The sequence below is a fragment of the Abrus precatorius genome, unplaced genomic scaffold, assembly GCF_003935025.1.
Source record: "Abrus precatorius isolate BTA unplaced genomic scaffold, Abrus_2018 Scaffold7, whole genome shotgun sequence".
Classification (NCBI taxonomy): Eukaryota; Viridiplantae; Streptophyta; class Magnoliopsida; order Fabales; family Fabaceae; genus Abrus; species Abrus precatorius.
Genome location: NW_020874417.1, coordinates 9,944,977 through 9,964,185, shown reverse-complemented (window position 1 = coordinate 9,964,185; position 19,209 = coordinate 9,944,977). Strand labels below are relative to the sequence as shown.

At 32.1% G+C, this 19,209-nt stretch overlaps 1 protein-coding gene across 2 annotated transcripts; it reads left to right on the top strand.

The window, feature by feature from the left end:
• Window positions 1–641: 641 nt before the first annotated feature.
• On the top strand, window positions 642–14,238 carry LOC113871182 (exocyst complex component EXO70A1-like). 2 transcript variants are annotated; one of them, XM_027508086.1, is made up of 13 exons: window positions 642–984; window positions 1,177–1,272; window positions 2,464–2,669; window positions 3,334–3,594; window positions 6,069–6,207; window positions 6,288–6,500; window positions 7,403–7,608; window positions 9,611–9,808; window positions 9,915–10,014; window positions 11,501–11,610; window positions 11,695–11,841; window positions 12,612–12,746; window positions 12,853–13,213. In XM_027508086.1, the coding sequence occupies exons 1-12, from the start codon at window positions 820–822 to the stop codon at window positions 12,727–12,729; spliced, it is 1,959 nt and encodes a 652-aa protein (XP_027363887.1). In that variant the 5' UTR covers window positions 642–819; the 3' UTR covers window positions 12,730–12,746; window positions 12,853–13,213. The 2 variants fall into 2 exon arrangements, with proteins under 2 accessions (XP_027363887.1, XP_027363888.1); XM_027508087.1 differs by lacking the exon at window positions 12,853–13,213 and adding an exon at window positions 13,974–14,238 and having other exon boundaries at window positions 2,464–3,594.
• Window positions 14,239–19,209: the final 4,971 nt, after the last annotated feature.

The window sequence follows — 19,209 nt, the reverse complement described above, 5'->3', positions numbered from 1 at the left end:
TATTTTTATGAAACGTAATTTATTAATTTTATAAAATATAATTATTTCTTGTAGATTATTATAAAAAATAAAATTTTTAATTTGAAAAATAATTTAAAAAAATACTTAAATGTTTGGTTTCTATAATCATAGTATAATTCAATTTAATTTTTATTGTTAAAATATACTTCCTACTTTCTCTACTTTACTTTATTTTTAGCCTCCATGTAATTCAATCAAAATCTAACATTTAATAGTATCTTGATAGACCATGTTAGTTATAGAGTCTAAATAAAATATTGAGAAAAAAAATATCATTATAAAAATCAACACTTAATTAAGCTTTTAAGAAATTATTATAATTCAATATTATTTATACACGAAAGTAATTTTTTTTAATATTTTCTATATTTTTTAATATAATATATTTTTCTATTGAAAAGGTAAAATAATTAAAACAAATATTAATTTCAAAAAAATTAATTTTATATTTTTACACAATTTATGACTTATTTAATTACTTTTTATCTCAAATATTAAATAAAATAACATAATATTATCTACTTAGTTATTACATCCAACGTAAAATAAGAAAATATTACAGATCCAATTTGAATGATTACGTATCTTTATCGAAATGTCATTTTTTACCATTACCTATTGTGTTTACCAATCGGCCACCTTGCCAAAAGTCCAAAACAGACAGTGTCTTGGAAACTGGCGACAGTGCGGACATGACTCGTTTGCAGCTGTGTCTTGTGTGAATGTGATTTTGTGATTTGTGTTTTTCATAGCAAAAGCTTTGAAAGAGAGGAAGAAAGAAGAAGAAAACAAATATTAATGGGAATGGGCGTGGCAAGTGGTGATTCGATGCTGAGGGAGAAAGCGTTAGCGATGAGAGAGTCTCTGGAGCGAAGCCAAACCATCACCGACGACGTCGTTTCAATTCTTGGCTCCTTTGACCACCGTCTCTCCGCCCTCGAAACCGCCATGCGTCCTACGCAGGTCGCTCACTCACTTTAGTGTTGATTTGGTTTACAGTTCAAAAATTAATTCAGTGAAAAACACGCACCAATAATATTCTACGATTTTAAATTCATTTTATCGAAGTCAATTTTGCTCAACTTTAGAACAATTTGTTTTGCTCCATTGTTCAACCCATTTGCTGATTGTGTTTATTTGGGATTGGTTTTGCAGATCAGAACGCATTCTATTCGGAAAGCTCATGAGAATATTGATAAGACTTTGAAGGCTGCAGAGGTCATATTGGCTCACTTTGATCAGTACCATCAGGTTCGTTTGTTGTGGTTACCATTGTTTTACTATTGCCAATCTTTCACTCCTTAAGTAGTCACCTCGTTTTCTGCTTCACACTAAATTTGTCTATTTGTTGAATTGAACTGTTTTTTTTTTTTTTTTTTAATTGGGAGTAATATAAATCTTATTCCTTTCTTTGATTCTGGCGTCAGGCTTTATAATTTGCTTTTATGTGCTTATGCTTTGTGATGATCCTCTTCATAATGTCTAATATTTTGTTATGATAAACTGCAAGTGTTTGTTGTTAGATGATATGTTATCTGAGAATGAAGTCTGACACTGACATCTCTATGTGATGGAAGTTTCTGCTTAAATAAATGAAAATTCGTGGAGGAGTTAGATTGAGAAGAAGAATAGAATTGATAGCAAGGGTTGTTGATGGCTTAAATGCAACCCTTCTCTTTCATTTGCATTAGGACTGGCCATGAAAAGACTTGCAGAAAACCATGACATAGGCAAATTCTGTCAATAAAGAATGAATATATTAAACCCAATGATATTATTCTTGATCCTAACATCCTGATTTCTGTAATTAGATGATGCAGTGTACCTAGACACAATTCCAATTGCAGGTTAATACACATTTTCAAAAAGAGTCGAAAGGAAAATTTTCAAACCCAGATTGTGTTTTTTAAGTTCATCTATCTAAGTTTTATAGGGAGATGTCCTGCCCCAGCTAGAGCCTATTTAATGCTTGCTATCTTTAGCTTGGTGGAAAACGTCTCCAAAGAAAACCAACCATACTGATGAGATGTTAAAAAACATTATACTCTTTGTTTTATTAAATTTTTTTAATCATTTTGTGTCTTGCTGATCATAATCTTTTTCACTTCTATATATCATTATTTTATTATTCTTAGTCCAATTTGATGCATTAAAGTACTGCCTTAGCCCTTAGGTACAATGAAATCAATTTTTGCTTCATCTTTCTTCTGCCTTTATTGCATTCATTTGAAGTTATCTGTTTAGCTAAATTTTATGACAATTTGGAAAGAGGGAGGGTGGAAGTATATTCATGCTTAAATATGGTTTGCTGAAAGGAAACTTAAAAAAATATATTTTTGTTATCATATGAGTGGTGTGGACTATCTTAATCTTATGATCTGTTTTCTTTTGTGTGTGTGTGTATTATGGTGTTCAGTGTTCTCATTGTGATCTAATATACAGGCAGAAGCAAAAATAGTTAAAGGACCACATGAAGATGTGAAGAACTATCTTGAAGCAATTGATCAGCTGAGAAGCAACATTAGATTTTTTGGCAGCAAGAAGGGTTTTAAGAGTGACGATGGTATTGTCAGCCGTGCTAGTAATTTGATAACTAAAGCTATTTCTAAGCTAGAAGATGAGTTTAAGCAGCTCTTATCATCTTACAGGTTTGTACTTTGCTTAATGTCATTGATCTTGTGGCATGTTCAACCAAAAGTTCATGTTCTTGCATGAACTTAATTACTATTGATGGTTCCTTGTCTCAGGTAAATGACATTTCATTAGATAAGTCAGTCTTTAATGCAAAAATGAAGCAGCAGCCTGGTAACAGTCAGGTTTTTTAACTTCTTGCTGCTATCATATAAGATTTTTTTCTCAATTTTTTTTTATTATTTATGTATGAATGGGATAGATCTTATGAATAGTGTTTCCTAATGTTTGACATGTAAATATTAAAAGAATTTAGAGGTCAGTTTAATTCATTTTGAAGTTTATGTTGAATTGTTGATACTGCCCTCCTGTACCTTCCATCTGATTCTAATATATACTTAATAGGGTTTGATATTTTTGTTGTAATTGGTCTTATGCTTTATAACTTTCAAAGATTTATTGTTTGTGAATCTAGGATTGATAACAGCTTGATGGTGTCCTTGACTTGATAATATTAATCATAGAAATATCTTCAAATTATGTAGGAAGATGGTTTACCTGATGTAGAAGCATAATGCTATTCTTGATGCTCTGCGTGACAAAATGGTTGTTTAGAGATTTTTTTTTCTTTGTGAAGATTATATTTGTTATTTTGCATCATCTCTTGCTGTGTGATTACAGCAAACCTGTGGAACCTGAGCGCCTCTTTGATTGCCTTCCAAACTCAATGAGACCTTCATCAGCATCACCTGGCCGTGATGGTGATCCTAGTGGCAAGAATCATTCTTCTAATATCCATTCTGAGCCACATAAAAATAATGTTGATGCTGTTGTATACACGCCCCCTGATCTTATGCCACCAAGAATTTTGCCATTGCTCTCTGATTTAACCCAGCAAATGGTTCAAGCTGGTCATCAACAACAGTTGCTCAAAATATACAGGTATAGCTTCTTCTCTTGACTGTTTTATTGTAAAAGGAAATGGAAATTGCCTGCTTTGCTATGGTCCTCCATATTTGTATACTGCAAAAGTATCCTGATAAGAAAAATATTCTTTTTAAAGCTTTTTATCATGTTCAATCCTGTTACAAGTGTAGAAAAAGATTGAGTTTTGTGAATGAAGCTTTGACATTGTGTGATTAATTTGGGATTGACTCTAGGTGATTGATTGACAACTATCCAATTGTATGATGTAGATATTAATATAGCTGTAGGCTAGGGGGAGTATATATTTCAACCAGAATTGTTTTAGGCAATTTATGGTAGGTTTATGTTCCTCTCAAGTATGATTCTGCTCCTTCTTGAGCATTATATCTTTCTCTTGAGGTTACTGTAGTTCTTTTAGTTGATCTATTGCCGGATGGCTTGTGGTATTGTGACATTAACAGAGGAATCTGTAATCTGTTACGGTGCAGCTTAAATAGAGTTCTTGGTGATTCTATTTGGGTGTTGCACCATTGTGCTCAGCTGCAACTTAAAGGAGTGGTGTAGATTTTATCAAATCCAATGTTAGATTTCTGTGTTCTTTGATTGATGGGTTGTGTTACTGTTGTGTGTTTCTTTTTTCCTATTTTGTTTTGGGTTTTTCATGAGTGACAGAAATTTGGAGTTTGTTTGGAGTAAGTTTGTTAGCCCCTGTTAGGATAAGGATAAGAGTTGTTACTTTCCATAATTTCTTAAATAAGAGCTTTGGTGACTTACTAGAGCCATGGTAAAATCAGCCATGTAGAAGCTAATTATGGCTTGGTTTCCTTTGAAGATGCTGTCTGTAGCCAGCATTTACCGTTACTCCAGTACCTGGCATTGATTTCCTATCATCTACAAGATCTAATCCAAGTCAGTTTAGAACTGTGCTCAAACTGTAAAGTTTATAATAGGGTGAAAAAGGAAGCTTGAACTCCTTAATAGGGATGAAAAAAAAGATCCAGAGGAGAACAGTTCCAGCTTGGCAACATGATCTCGAAAATTCCATGGTTTGGTTGGTTAATTCTATGGAACCAGCAATAGGTAAGCCATTCCTATTCTCATCGACAGCCAAGTGTAGGATTGTCAAATATACCTTTTTTGACTTGGAAAAGAATTCATTCAAGATTTGTTGAGTATAAAATAACAATAACAACAGCCAAGCCTTATTTCACTTATTGAGGTCAGTTACATGGATCAGACGACGCTATTGAGTTCAGTTAAAAATCAAATTCTCAGAAATATTATTAATCAATAAATCTCTTTTAATAGCTTCATCTAAGTTTCTTTTAGGTCTCTTTCTACCCCTTTTTACTAGTTAAAAATCAAAGTCATGCCATTCACTCTCCTTACTAGTGTCTCCAATGGTCTTCTCCACATGTGATCAAACTACCTTAACTGTTGTAGTAATCTGTTTCACTATGAGTGCTACTTAAATATTCTCATGGATATGATCATTTCTTATTTTTTTCTTTCTTGTGTGACTATTCATCCATCTTAACATTCATAATTTTGCCACTCTTCACTGTTTTCTTATGTTCTTCCTTTAGGCTATGTTTAAGAGTTGTGTTTAGGAAAAGATGGGTTAACCCTTGTTTGGGAGTTTTTCTAAACCTTCAAAAACCCTCTGAACGTTAGTTCTTTGAATTCCCCATTTCAGGAAGTTTTCTTTCTCTCTCTCTTGTACTCTTTCACAATTAGGGTTCTAATTTTTTTTTAAATGTTAATTTTTCAAATGAGATTTTTTTTTAAAATTTATAAAAAATAAAAATATTAATTTTTAAATTATTAATTTTTAGAGAAAGAAAAATAATTATTTTTTGAAAAAACAAAAAAATGTAAATGAAAAATATAAGTAGACTATCAATTTCCACCATTATTTTGTTAGTATTTGTACTTGTATTTGATTGGCAAGTAAACATATATAATGCTTATACAATAACATACACGGTCCCTTGCTTAATGATAGGTGTGTAATTATTTGTTTACATCCATATGCTAATGCAGACAATTAGAGGATGTTTGGTGTACAAAATCTTTTTTGGTTTCTGGGAATTATTATGTTTCATGGAAAGATAACATAAACTAGGTTTAAATTTGAGAATATTGACAGGTATGATTATATTTTGTTATCATAAAAAACTTTGCATCCTCATGAAAATATTAGATTCCTACCCTTTGCATGAGAATGTTTTCTTAGGAAACTTGATTGAGAAAAGCATTTGTGAGAATGTTAGTATGTTGGGCATATTTTTTTAAATATTCATACTAAAACATGGGAATTTAAAATTTTCAACGTAAGATTCCTGAAAAAATATAAAAGAATCCCTCTACCAAATGCTTCCTTACAGTCATATGTGTCTCCTATCACTGTTTGAAGAATATTAACTGTTATCGTTATGATTATTATTACAATTGGTATAATTATGATTGTCATCATCACTATTGTTTAGAGATACCCGTTCAAATGTATTGGAAGAAAGCCTGCAAAAACTTGGAGTTGAGAAACTTAGCAAAGATGATGTCCAAAAGCTACAATGGGAAGTATTGGAAGCCAAAATTGGAAACTGGATTCATTTCATGCGTATTGCTGTAAGAACCATATATTCAATTTTGTTCAATTTTTTATCTTTATTTAATTTGGGATCAAATATGGAATTATACATGAACAGGTCAAATTGTTGTTTGCTGGTGAACGGAAAGTTTGTGATCAGATATTTGAAGGATTTGATTCACTCAGTGATCAGTGTTTTGCTGAAGTAACTACCAACAGTGTCTCCATGCTACTTAGTTTTGGAGAAGCAATTGCAAAAAGCAAGAGATCACCTGAAAAGTTATTTGTACTTCTGGACATGTATGAAATATTGCAAGAGATCCATTCAGAGGTATGAATTTTAACATCCAAATTCATGAATCTTGCTGATACTTTCAGTCCACGGTTAAGGTTTCATAACTCTAACTGGGTTAGTTATAAAATTTTATTTGACATTCAATGGCCAATTATGATTCTCCGTAATCCTTATTCCATAGCGAGCATGTTTTTATTATAGGAATCATTTCCTAACTACCGTAATTACAAATATACTAATTTCCCTATTTACAACATTGCTATAGTTACATAATTCCAACATTAGTATTGTATATTGGAATAATATGTTTGATGATCTCTTAAAGCTAATTTCATGAATTGTTCCCTTATATAATTAGGATTAGCAATTTACCATTTTGTATTTGTCACATCATTACATTCCTCAAGTCCTTATTGATGTATATTATTTAAAGTCATTATTATCTTCTCTTCCTGTTGCCTATCCAAATTCTATAATTTCAAGTGCATAAAAAAACATATATATGTATACAATTATGGTCTTTATTGTTCATTATCTTGAAATTATATAATTTCCACTTTCTCTATTTTTATTCAAGAAGAAGTTATTTTGAATATTCATATAAATGAATAACAAAACCTATCTCAAGTATACATGAGAAGCCTTTGGCATGTGTTTCGGCAGATGAAAGGTTAGTTTATGATCAATTAGAGCATTATACTCTTCTCGTTAAAGTGGGTCTCTTAGACTCTTAATTGTTTTTATATTCAACCTGTGATAGAATTTTGCATTAGCTATGGCATTAATGATGTCACTAGTCCAAAATGTATGATATATTAGCGGTTCATGGTCATGCAATGTAGGGTTTTGTGGCTGGTTTACATGTGGTTACCATAAGCAAACAGGAGACATTTCAAGGTTGTAACTTATTATCAACTTTTTCTCCTTACAATTTGTAGATTGAAACAATCTTTAAAGGAAAAGCTTGCACCAAAATAAGAGAAGCTGTACTGGGTTTGACAAAACAGCTTGCACAAACAGCCCAGGAGACCTTTGGAGATTTTGAAGAAGCAGTTGAGAAAGATGCTACAAAGACTGCAGTAACCGATGGAACTGTCCATCCTTTGACAAGTTATGTGATTAACTATGTGAAGTTTTTATTTGAGTAAGTTCATCTGTGCTATATTATGCTTCAAATTCTCAAGATGACTAATGAAATTATATCTAGCATTCTATATTGTTTTCACTGGTGCAAAAGCTGCCTCTTTATTCATTTAGGATGTGATTAGTTGCACAGAAAATTTTATTGATTTTCTTTAAATTTCTTTTCATTTGTCCAGCTTTTTTTTTAATTTCTTTTTCCAATTATCTATCCTCACTTGTTTGTATTTATTTGTTTAGTTCTCCCTAGCCTGAACTAGTTAAATTGGTACAGAAATTGCACTAGTGATTGTTACTAAAGACAAACAACTTTGTCAACACAATGGGGATTTTAATCATCCCTATGTGTTTGGGGCACACTGTGCTAGCAGGGAAAAGAAAACAGTAATCCTTATTAGATATTCCTTAAAAGATTCCATGCAATCTTCTTCTCTTGAACTAGCTCTTGGGAGTAAGGCTTGGTCCATTTCTAAGATGCTATCAAAGCCTATTCGATCTTAATATTGGGCTACCTACAAATGTCTAGTTCTACAAACTTTACCTCTCCAAATATCCGTTCTTGGGTGTGAAGGGGTTCGATGTTTCACATTGCATAAGAGAGTAACAAGAATACTCTAAATTATAAGACGTGGTAACCTGCTTTCTTGATTTAGCTTCTGGCAGTTATGTCTAGTCTGTTTCTAATGATATAAAACCATTCATGAGTCATCTTGTCACTTAAGCTTTTGATAGAGTTGGTTTATGACATGCTATTAGAACCTCTGAGTCATGTAGTCTAGAGTTTGATCCTTTTTACCTTCATTATTCTAAATAAATTTTAAATTTAAGCACAAGATAGGATGTTCTTGTGCATTGTCCATGCATCAAACCCAATGGACTCGTGTAATGGTGTGTTAGATATCAAACCATTAATGCATCTTCACCTAACAATTTTGGATCAATGGACTGCAGAAACCAACTAATAATCAGTGTTCTTCCATTCCTCCTTCCTAGTCTAATCAATGTCCTCTACCTTCTTGGTGGAATGCTCTGATAGTTTCTGGCCTAAAAGTCATATAAATCAACAGCAGTATACCAGTCCCAGTTCATGGCAGAGTTTCATGGGCTATAGTGGGAATGCCAGAGAGAGCTCTAAGGACATTTGGGGCTTCAAAGGTGATAAAGGATTAGTCTGTTGTAGAAGCCTTGTAAGTAGTGCTTGAGCTACAGATGCAGGTAGAAAGGATGGGTATTGGGGTGCATGAGGGTCTGTGCTAGGGCCTTCAGCGATGGCACTCAGAGGGACATCTGATCAGAGACCTTGACACAACATACCCTCACCTTGATGGTTGTCTTGAGACCAAGTCTCAAACCTTGACAATGGCAGCCTTACTAAAACAACTAGGGTTTTCAGCCCCATGACAACACAGGAGTTGGTTCATGTGTCCTAAAAACTGTTGCCAGGAAACTAATATTACTTGGCTAGAGCAAAATAGAAATTTGGAAATATGAAAAAGTCATGTGTTTTGGTTTGGGTTTGGAGAAAAATGTAGCTTGCATGTGAAAGAAAGATGGTTTCTAGCTTGTGTATAGTTAATTCATATGCATAATCTCCTATTAAGAATAAGTAGGGAGCTCCAGAATTTTGCATCAGATTTCCCAATGCCTGTAAGATTAATTGTTACTGTAAAGGGTCTGCAGCATGTCTGTAACAAATTTGTTGTCTTCATTAGATCTTTACTGAAACGTCCTGTTGTTTCTATAGAGCTAATTTGAAAATTCCAACTCTTCTAAACTGAGTTGTTCTTTTTTTCACATACTTGTTAATGTTTCAAATCAAGAAATTTGGCAATTCTGTGCATTTATTCTATATTAAGTGAAATTACTTATCATCCATTCAATTTCTCTCCTATATGCAAGGATAATTCTCATGCTTATGTCCTATCTTCTTTGTTTGTGTTTGTAAATTTTGCACTGTCTACAGTTGAGACATGTTTAACTGTACCAGAATTCACTTATATTTGCAGCTATCGTTCTACCTTAACCCAACTTTTCCAAGGTTTTGAAGCTGAAGGCAATTCTTCACAGTTAGCATCTGTAACAATGCAAATATTGCAAGCTCTTCAAACCAATTTAGATGGAAAATCAAAGCAGTATAGGGACCCTGCTTTGACACACCTATTTCTCATGAACAATATTCATTATATTGTCAGATCAGTTCGAAGGTATGTCATCCATATGTCTTGGTTTTAATTTCATCGAATCCTGTGAATTTTGCTGCATCCTCTTCTTGTTTAAAGTTATTATTATCCTAATCCTCTTTTGTTTTAGGTCTGAAGCAAAGGATTTGTTGGGGGATGATTGGATACAACGACATAGGAAGATTGTGCAACAGCATGCCAATCAATACAAAAGAAATGCTTGGGCAAAGGTCGTTTTTCTATTGATTTAGATGACCACTATATGTTTGCAACTTTCTTGGATGTTATGTTTTCTGTTAGATCTGAAGATTATTAATAAAGGCAGATGGTTGTGGTTCTTTTTTGAGTAGATTGAGTTAAAATTGTCATTTGAAGTGGATCTTTCTGAATTTCATTGCATAATTTTATTTAGTTCGATTTAGGAATTCTGTTACTAGCCTTTGAATTATGCTACAAGGGGAGTAAAATAAGTTTGCATCTAGAATTCTGCTAGCATAATCTTTCTCTGTTTAATCATTATATTGTTTGGAATAGAGTAAAGCCCTGAATGGTCCTCAAACATTAGCATGTTACCATATTAATCTTCCAAAGTTTTGAAAGGATTTTGTCACTGAAGTTATCCTTCAAAGATAAAAAGCAATTACTAAATTTTCCTTTGCTGTCACCACTTTTCTCCTTCATAAGAATGAATGTGGTGATATTTTAGACTTTTGAGCGATTAATATGGTGACAAAAATCTTAGATGCTAAAGTCATGACACTGTAATCATTGGACAACCGGTTTAGGAGTTTACTCTTTTGAATATGCTATTTATTGGCTTCACATTTTAGAAAGTGGGGAATTATACGATTAAAGAACTGCTGAATTTTATATTTATGGCTTGGAATCTATAGGTGCCCAACTAATTTAGGCAAGAATAAAGTAAATCACACCTATAGTATCTGGAGGAAAAAAATTGAGAAAGTAAAATACAAAAAATTGTTTTTGTTAAAGGAAGTTGCAGTCTTACATTTGCTTTGTAAAGATGATGCAAGTTTGTTTTCAGAGAACAGAGACGGTTCCATCGATGCTTTATCATTCTATAATTCATTGAGGCTGTGTTCTGGGTTAAATTTTAAAAACAATTTTAGAATGGTGGCTTGACAAGGCTGACTGATGATAATACAGTCTTTCTTCCAGCCTGTATAGATGGTTGTCTTGGCTTACTTTGGTATTACATTCTGAGATCCTGTGATTCTTGAAATTCCTAATTATTTAAATATATTTTGAACGGTGCTTCCTTTTATTCAAGTGGCCAGACCACTCATAAATTTTTTTATTTAGCATCCTACTTCTCTTTGAAAAATTGTATATTTATAATGATTATACAGTCAATGCAATTCTATTTATATTTTCTGTTAGATAACATATTTATTTTGTTAATATTTGTAACAGTTACTGTAATTGGGATATCCATTATAACAATTAGGGGATTTGCTTGATTCTTTTTATGTACTCATATGTGATCGTAAATACACAAGTATATAGCATCTTTGACACACACAACATTCACACACATTTCTCTATATTTTCTATCAATTATTTTGGTGAGAAGTAATTTTTTTCCTTTCGATCTTTTGCATGTGGCTGAAAAAACAAGTTGCTCATTCTCCATTGATTTGCAATTACTTGAGAAGGTACTGTGCCATTTCTGAATTTTGATTCTTTCCATTGCAGATTCTTCAGTCCCTGTCTATTCAGGGCCTCATCTCATCAGGTGGTGGGGGTAGTACTGCAGGCGGTGATGGGGGCAGTAGTGGTGCTTCAAGAGCTATTGTTAAAGAGAGGTAGTTTTTCGGTTGCATATTTATGGACTTCATTTCAAGTAAAGCATTTGTCCTCTTTTCACGTATCAATATGACTGTTCTCAGGTTTAAGACATTCAATACTATGTTTGAGGAACTTCATCAGAAACAAACTCAGTGGACAGTACCTGATGCAGAGTTGCGAGAGTCTCTTATTCTGGCAGTTGCTGAAGTCTTGTTGCCTGCCTACAGATCGTTTGTGAAACGTTTTGGGTGCGAATTCTCATTATAATTAGTTGTTTATATGATTGCACCATTACACAATTGGGCAAATTGCACCTCCCCCCCCCCCCCCTTCCCTTGGGAAATTCTTAAAAATACTTCCCTTCCAGAGAGTGTGTAAAATTACACTTCCATCCCATGAGAAATTAAAGTGCTTTTCTTTAGTCCATTTTAATGCAAATGAGCTTTTTTCTCTCATAATTCTCTGTCATTGATATTAGTTTTGAGCCCGTATTGTTAACTTAGGGGCTTCAGAAGATGAAATGAAGATTTTGGGTGTTGTTCCATGGTCAGACAATTGGATTTTTTTAAATTTTATTTTATTTCCTGGTGTCCTGAATAATAGGATATTCAAAATTAATTACCAATGATATTAAATATTGCAAGGAAGAATGTTCTTGGGAGGCTCACAGTTGTTTGTCTCTAATTAGAGGTTCATTTACATTATAATACATTTCATCTTTAAGTGAAGTGTAATTTTTAAAATTAGAGGGAGGACTGTAATTTAAAGCATCTCTGAGAGTGTGTAATGTAGTATCCTTCTCAGATTATCTTTATTTTATGGGAACAGGTATCGATGGATGTTAAATAATGTCTTTTCCTACCTTGAGACTAAAGTACATAAATTTTCTGACAGTTTTATCTAGCTGCTGATTCACTCCAACAGCTCAAGAATTGATTTGTTTGCATTCAATGCTTTGTGCTTTTGTATGATATATTGTTTAGCTATAAATTATAACTCAGATCCTAATGCATCACAGGCCTCTAGTGGAGAATGTAAAGACTACTCAAAGGTACATCAAATACACTGCAGAAGATCTAGAGCGAATCTTGGGTGAATTTTTTGAAGGAAAAAGCATGAATGATTCCAAGCGGTAATTGAAGCGTAATTAGAGGTAGGCCTGCTTGCTTCTGCCCTTGTGTGCTTCATGGTATTTAGAGGTTAATGCATTTGATGTTGATTGGTTTCATTTCTTAATTGTCATTTCAATGATCGTTCAGGTTGTATCCGGTCCTGAATGCAATTCCTAGTGTTTATATATCTTTGGGCTGTGGCAAGAAAGGTGACATGTATTCGTTTTCATGCGTAAATTTAAAAACCCTTAAGCATATATTAACAGGATCCAGATTTTACATGAGCATTGTTTAAATTTGATACACGATTGATTTTACATATATGGAGTTCTAATGTCTTTTTGTTTATCTCTTTTGAGATGCATATATGTAACAAGAGATTGGCATAGCCTCCCACGTCAAATTTCAAGCGGGAGTTTGCCCCATTCATTAATGTTTTAGATTCTATGGTGCTAAAAAAAAATAAGGAAGTATTTTATGCTTTTATATACGTGAAACAATTATATCCGATGATTTTAGTAATATAGTTAGTAGTGTATCTGTAAAAGATGTAAATATCTTTTAATATTTTAATATAATGTAGAGAGAGTATTTCATATACCATCAAGTTTAAGAGCACTGTAGCAAACACTATTTATAAAAACTAAAATCAGTTTTCAGTTTTACAGGGTATGTTTACTGTTCTTAAAAATAATTGTATGCTTTGAAAATATAAAAACTTGTTTGATAAATGCTTTTATAAAAATTGATTTTTTAATTATACTTTGTACGTATTTTAATATAATTGTAATTTTGGTGTCTTATTTTTAATTGTTCTTATTTGCATTTATTTAGTCTAGTTTTTTAAGTATTTAAATTAAATCATTTAACCTAAAATAAAGATTTTTATTATATTTTATTGTATATTTTTATTTAAATATTTATATATATATATATATTTGATTTTATTTTTAAAAACAGTTTTTAGTTTTCAAAAATAAAATATAGTACAAATTTATATTACATTTTATTTTTAAAAATTAAAAATTATTTTTAAAAATGAAATCAAACATATTCTTAATTTAAGTATTTGAAAAATTACTGGAAACTAAATGAGAGGAATTAAAACTAAGACTAAAATTGTACATAGACGAAAAACAAAAGAGGGATCCTGTTAGGAATGAGATTTTGTTTGATATTTTTATTTCCTTTCAATTAAAATTTGTTGTGCTTTTGTTTTCTGTTCCTGATTTTCTCTTTGAATGTTAAATTCATTCTCTTCTTTTAAGATCAACAAGAGTAAGAGAAATCAGAGCTCCTAACCATTGATGCCGCCTTTCGAAGTCCCAATGCGCCACTGTGCATTGTTGGGGTTGGTAATTCTACGAAGCCATCGATAAAATGTTAGAAGTAAATATCTTTCAATTAAAAATGTTACTTAGTACATACTTATGAAATGTGATCAATAATTAATAAACAGATTTTGTAACGTTTATTCAAAGGCACTTGAACCCCCTAATACATGGATCATCCGGCAAGCGGTTATTTTAATTTAAACTGTAGTTTAAAGTTTGAGTTCTAACTGAATGCAATTATGATAAATACATATTTTGAAAGAGAATGTAGTCTCAAGTTTAAGTCTAATTGGATGCAACTGTGTTAAATACTTGAAGAGAGAATTTTACTAACAGTGTGTGAAAAGTTTCAGAAACCTATGTGTGGGAACCAGAGTGTGAGAAGTTTCAGAAACTCATAGGTGAAACAAAATTTGTTATTATTTAAGTAATTGATCAAAATTTTCTTTTCTATTTTTTAAAAAAGTTTTTAAAAATTATTTTGTAAAATAGCTTTTTAAAACAAAAAAAAAATTCAAATAAGCTAAGTTTTTAGTTTCAAATTTTTGTACATTATAATTTTTAAATATTTATATCAAATCTTAAAATCAAATCATATAAATAACATTTCCTTTGTTACGAGGAGATAGTCGGAGTAACAACGGTAGCAAACATTATGATTGTTAGTAATAATTATATTTATAATAGTGATAATAATGTGAGAATGGTAATAATAATAAAAAAGATAATTGTGATAATAATAATAATAATAATAATAATAATAGCAAGAATTATAACATTAATAATTACTGTAATGGTAATAATTAAGATGAGAGTAATGTTAATTATTAATGGTAAGAATAATTATAATAATAATGAAAATATTGTTGTGATAAAGACATAGGTCGTCACAATAACGATAGTTGTTGTGTACTTTCAATATATGAAGATTGCATGATTTATTTTTACAATTAAAATTAAAGCTTTTGAAAAAAAAACTGAGATGAAATTATTTTAAAATTAAGTTAAAATCAACTTAGCTCTATTTTTACTTAACATGTTTTATTTTAAAAATAAAAAACTCAGCCACTCCCAAAGGTGCTTCAGATTTTAGCATAAAAAACAGTGCAAGTACCCCCTGAATCATAAAACACAGTGAAGTTTATTTCTCTCTTGGTCGTCACTCATGTAAATTAAAATAATTGAAAACTCACAGTTCAAATTCATTTCCAACACAATAAAAACTAATCTACGATAAATTTCATTAAAAAATCATAAAATATTATTGAATTCAATATTTTTATAATATTATATATTATAATCTTCAATACAAAAATATTATTTGTTAATATTTTTATCATATATCTTTACCTACTTTAAAAAATCATTAAAAATAATGCAAAATAAAAAGGACTTTTCTCTCTCCCTGCGTATGCCTCATGGCCACCGCCCTCACCGCCACCATTATTTTTTCACCTTTGCATGCAAATGCATATATGAGATCCTCTCGACTTCTACCACAAAACTCTTTTTCCCTTTCCAAAAAATTCCATCTTCCACCTTCTTCAAAGTCAGAATGGAGGCATTCTTCCACCATAAGCTTCATCTTTTCCCACACGCAAAATTGATTTTGAGCTCACCATCCTCCAAGCACTCTAACGAGCTCAAGGTTGCGTGGAAAAGCCCTCTCCTTGGCTCTTTTGTCTTCTCCACCCTGTGAGTGTCCTTGCCACTCTAGAGCCCTTGCATGTTGTGTTTTATCTCTCTTTCTATTTATCCTAATGTTTTCAAGTGGCTGTGTTTCAAAAAGGTTAAAATTCAAGTCCTTGGAAGACCGAAACTCTTCTTTCGGTTACTAAAGTTTTTAGTGTAAAGAGATGGAAATTTACCAAGTTGTTTTGTGGGAAAAGAGGGTACTTAGGGAAGAGAGGTTTTGCATGTTTTCCTCTTCAACTCCTTTTTATGTTACTTTAGATCAAGATATGCATGATGTTTGATGAAATTTTATGTTTCAAAAATTTTGTTCTGTCCATTAGCTAAAACTGTATGAGAAAATTGTGATGCGTAGGCCTTATATGAGAAAACAATTTGAATTGTGATGCGTAGGCCTTATATGAGAAAATTGGACTGAACCACATTCTAATTTTATTTTTTTTTGTCAGTGGCTCAAATTTCTTGATTTGTAGAATTGTCTACAATTTTATATGAATGTTTATTATGTTGTGCTTAAGATGATTCTTGCTCCGACGACAAGTTAGCAATGATTCTTATTTCGTTATAATTTTTGGTGTGGATGTTTTAGTACGTGTGTGGGGACTATCCAAGAAGTTTTACCATTTTTGAAATTTTCTATGACTTATGGTAGAGTTTTGAATTTTCTTGTTTGATCTCACGAAAAGTTAGTAATATATTTTTCAATATACACTTTTTAATACACTTTTATTTATTGGTTAAAATTTATTGAATATTTTTAAATTACAAAAAAAAAACATTAAATTAGGAGTTAGAAAGAGTGAAATTTGCATTATTTTTATAATTCTCAATAATTTTAACTGATAGTTTGAAGTGTTGAAAAAAAAGTGTTACATGATATGTTATTAACACTTTTTCTTTTCTAATACTGTTTAGAAACCTCCAAAATTGTCACAAAAATTAAGGATTTTTTTATTTTCTAATAATGGTCAGAAAGCTTCAAAATTATCACAAAAATTGAGGACACCTTGAGCAATAAGATAATATGATTGACAAGTTTAAGGTTTTAAAGACTTTGTCCAGTGAAAATAATAATAAAATGATGTGAGCATGAAAAGACATTACTGCTCTTATGATCACATAATAAAAATAATGGTTTAGTAAAGATAAAGTAATTAGTTAAGTTAAATACATAAGTTAGGTAAATTAACCATGAACTTTAGGCTTAGAACTTTAAGGTGGATTAAATAATTGAAGTTGAGCAGACTCACAAATTATCGAAGTCATAACGGTTAAGTGGTTACCATAGACATCAACGAATTACATTAGTTAATTAAATACTAAATAAAATTAGTAATTAAGATAGTTAGTAGGTGTTTATGTTTAATTATTTAGTTAAGCTATTTCCTGTAACCTTTATGAGTTTTAGTTACGATGGATAGTCCAATATTTGTTAAATAAATTTAAATGTTAATTTTAATAGTTTTAATTCAGCAGTTTTTTTTAGAATAAAAGATCAAAAGTCAGTAGTTATTTTGATAAATGGCTATAATGAGTTTTAATTGTAATTTATGGTTATTAATAGAATTTAAGCTTTTCATTTTATAGATAAATCATTGTATTGTTCAACAAAATGCGTGAGATATATAGAAAGAGTTTTTTTTCTCTATCAGTTTTTAATTCTACAATTTGGTATCAAGAGCTTATGGTAAGTGTGACCAATAATGTGCCACTGCCCCGACTAACGAAGGCGAACTACAAGAACTGGAGCATTCAAATGAAAGCTCTTCTTGGGTCTCAAGATGGTTAGGAGGTGGTCTAAGAAAGTTTTGAAGAACCGAAAACTACAATGGAATATTCGGCGACTCAACACAAGGTGTTGAAAGAGAAGCTATCAAAAGATAAGGTGGCTTTGTACATGTTGTTTCGAGTTGTTGACGAGTCGGGCTTTGAGAAGATTGTGAATGCAAAAACTTCAAAGGAAGCATGGAACATTTTGGCGAATGTGTAAAAAGGAGCTAACTGGGTTAAACAAGTCTGCCTTCAAACTCTTCGTGGTGAGTTGGAAAGTATGAAGATGAAGGAGTTGGAAGGGGTCTCCAACTACATCACGCGTGTTCAAACCGTGGTGAATCAACTCAACTGAAACGGAGAAGCTTTAATTGATGCACGAGTTGTGGAGAAGATTTTGAAGTCGTTAACTGACAGTTTTGAGAATGTCATATGTGCTATAGAAGAGTCAAAGGACCTAACAACGCTTACGATTAACGAGCTCGCCAGTTCTCTCGAGGAACACGAACAATGTAAGAAGAAGGCGGAGGAGATACTTGAGGAAGCACTTCAAACCAAGGCGTCAATTAAAGACGAAAAGACACTCTATTCTCAAAACATTCGAGGCAGAGGGCGTGGCCGTGGAAGTTGAGGAAATGGTCGCGGTGGTAGAGATCGTGGTCAAGAAGGGTATTATAAGGAGAAAGAACATTCAAACTAGCAAAATTGGTGTGGAAGAGGACATGGTCGTTCGAGAGTCGGTCGATCAAATTATTCCAACAATGGGTGCTACAAGTGCGGCAAATATGGTCACTATGCGAAGGATTGCAAGTCCAATAAGTGTTACAATTGTGGCAAGGTGAGGCATTGATAAGTCTGTAATTAGGCCTTATTTTACAACCCATATATTCATATTTGACCTTTATTTTATTTGAGTTTTACACTAATTTATATATTAATTGTGTAGTTTGGTATAAAGAGGCCGCAAGTGAATTTTGGGTGCATTTTGGGCCCAAATTGATTAGAAGATTAGAGCTTCGCAGCAGCCAGCACGCCCAGACTCTTCCAACAAGAACAGGGTGCTTTAAGCCCATGCACGGTCGTGCTTAAGGCCTTGCACGGCCGTGCACATCTGCGGGAAGCCCAATTATGAAGAGTTTTTAGGGTTTTCAAATCTTATTAAAAAGAAGACTGGAGCCACCATTAGGAACACGGTTTTGACATCTTGGCTTTGATTTTAGAATACATCTGATCTCGTCTCTCTTGCACGGGATCCTTGGCATATGCTTGGCGAGACTTGGAGCTTCAAGTAATCGTACTTGAAGACCGGGAACACATCTCACACTCTAGTTTGCTATTTCTTTTGATTATGGCTTTGTTTATGATTGTTTTAATTCTTTTCTTTAGCATGAGTAACTAAGTCCACAGCTAGGGCTATGAGAACTATTGTTCATGGATTTATCGAATTTTGATATTTGAATTTAAATTTGATTTACATTTTGTGATTAGATTTTATCCTATTGCGCTTTTTTTTAATCCTAATTAATTATATCGTCAGGCAACCGTACCTCGGTTAATTAATAGATCTATAGGGTAAAACGAGACAAAGGATTAGGTGGACGAAACTAATATTTCTCTTCTAATCGTTATTAAATTAACAAGTTCATAGGTTCCTTAAGCTTTCTTAAATTGATGTCTTGCATGACCATTGGAGATGTTAATTTAGATA

Excerpts from the sequence above, each read along its gene's own strand:
- LOC113871182 (XM_027508086.1), top strand. The coding sequence starts at position 820 with ATGGGAATGGGCGTGGCAAGTGGTGATTCGATGCTGAGGGAGAAAGCG. Across the intron at positions 3,595-6,068 it reads CAGTTGCTCAAAATATACAG|AGATACCCGTTCAAATGTAT; the intron begins GTATAGCTTCTT and ends ACTATTGTTTAG. Across the intron at positions 11,611-11,694 it reads AGAGCTATTGTTAAAGAGAG|GTTTAAGACATTCAATACTA; the intron begins GTAGTTTTTCGG and ends GACTGTTCTCAG.